This window comes from Octodon degus, unplaced genomic scaffold (assembly GCF_000260255.1).
Source record: "Octodon degus isolate 3935 unplaced genomic scaffold, OctDeg1.0 scaffold00221, whole genome shotgun sequence".
Taxonomy (NCBI): domain Eukaryota; kingdom Metazoa; phylum Chordata; class Mammalia; order Rodentia; family Octodontidae; genus Octodon; species Octodon degus.
The window spans coordinates 3,328,987-3,331,094 of NW_004524797.1; the positions used below are offsets into that span (position 1 = coordinate 3,328,987).

Genomic DNA, 2,108 nt, shown 5'->3' on the forward strand with positions numbered 1-2,108 from the left:
ATGCCTAGCCTATCTTAAATGTTACTCCTTCAGTAACAAAGTCAAATTCTCATAGTATAGATGGATCTATACTATGATAAAAAAAGAGAAAGCAAATTTGCCTCTATGATTCAAATTGCTGATTTGTTCTGTTCTAGTGGAATAACATGAAAAACACTCCTCTTTTACAAACTTACACCTCCTACCCACAATAGTAAGCATATTGAGAAGAGAGATCTTTTTTATATTATATCTCTAAAAGCATTTTACAAGAGACAATCCTGAATATACAGTAAGTACTTGTGGTTCCTGAACAGATTTTCAGTATTTATCAGTTTGTTTTTAGATGCATTATTACCTCTGTTACATCCCAATGGTGTAAAAACTGATCCAAGTCTGTAAGGTAGAGAAGCACAGGAGAAAGCTGTGTCTGGACAACATGAGGAACTCCTCGAAGGCTCTGAAGCCAAGTCAACTCCTCTTTGGAAAACCCTAATGCAGGTAAGACATAAAGCCAATGAAACATAAAGTACAAAGCAGTAACATTCTTCATAATTTTTTAATACACAAATGATATATACCTTCAAGCAAACCTTTTATTAACCTATCTTGTTTTCTCTTGAGTTTCTGTATCTCATGTAGTATCTTAAGAAATGAGTTTCTAGCAATGGAAGCAGTTAAATTCATACAATTACATACACAGAAATATATAGCAAGAAATACAGCAAGAAATGTATTTTACCCACTTCTCCTCAGGCTTTATTTATCTGAATTTATTTATTTACATATGGTAAATATGGTTATTTACCATATTTACTTTTAAAGAAAAGTACAAGGCATAATTTTTCTAATTAATGGCCAGTTTGTTTATTTGTTTTTGCTAGCTCAGGCTGCCTTAAGGGTGGGTCTAGTGCAGCATGTAGAGCTGGGGATCAAACCGTGGTCCCTCGCGGCTGACTGAGTTTGCTCAAGCAGGAGCTTTAAACAACTGAGTTAACCCACAAGCCTCCCTAATGGTCAGTTTAAAAATAGCAAATAAAGAAAATAATACACTTTTTCACATATATATGCCAAACATTACATGTTCTTAAATAATGCCTTCAAACATTAAAACGTGTCTACCCATGGGCTGGGTATATATAGCTTAGTGGTATAGCACTTGTCAAGCACCAGGTTCCAAGTTCAATTCTTGGCACCAAAAATACATAAATAAATAGGTCTACCCAACAAAAATTGATTCCATTCCACCTGTCTGTATGGACAACTGATCAGCATCTCTCCTGAGGTAGCTCCTCTGAGAATGATCAAACTACAATTGATACAGTCAAATCTAACTATCTCCTTTGATATTCAGGCCACTTTAGTGACCTGAGCATAGACTGAAGAATTTCTATTTGACAGCCACAGAGCAGTACTTGCCCCTAATGAGTTTTCTAAAACAACTAGGATCTTTTACACAGGTAACTAAAACATAAATTTTATTCCAATGTTACATCCACAAATACCAGATAAACATTTATTTTTAAAATGCTGATCTTGTTAGATTCAGCTTCATGTCAGAATCTGTCAAATCCACCCCTCCCCACACACCCTTACTGGAGACAGGTTCTCACTGTATAGTACAGGCAGGCCTCAAAGTCATAGTGATCCTCCTGCGCCAGTCACCTGAGTAATAGGATGTTGGGAGTGGCTGAAGCTGAAAACTGCTTATATATGTAAGGCCAAGACAAGATCATAGTGCCTAAAGTAGTCAACCTACCTCAGTCTTGAGAAAAACATCCTGCCTAGACAGTTCCAACTGTTAGTTGCAAGGCAATCCTTTGTCTCATGTTACTTTGTAATGAACATAAGTGCCTCCACAGTGCTTGTTCAGTTCTTCTTCTCCCATCAGGAGAGAGGATCTCCACCTGACCTCAACTCTGGTCTCCCGTATTTATTCTCTAAATCCCCTCACTGTTTCTCCCAGGGACCACCAATAGCCATGCAGGTTGTAACACTAGGATTACAGATGTACAGCACCTTACCTGGCTTATCAAGTTCATTTTGAATTCTGGCAACATATTAACTAACTCTCCTAATCAGAAAACCTTATCATCATCTAAGTATAAAACAGAGATGCTGAAATACTA

The 2,108-nt window shown here is 37.0% G+C and overlaps 1 protein-coding gene across 1 annotated transcript in view; it reads right to left on the reverse strand.

Moving 5' to 3' along the window:
- The window catches only part of Tex10 (testis expressed 10), a 58,749-nt gene that overhangs the window by 11,444 nt on the left and 45,197 nt on the right, over nucleotides 1-2,108 (reverse strand). The window contains exon 8 of the mRNA XM_004645243.2: nucleotides 338-471. Within this exon, the coding sequence (XP_004645300.1) occupies nucleotides 338-471 (134 nt within the window). The remainder of the gene's footprint in view (nucleotides 1-337; nucleotides 472-2,108) is intronic.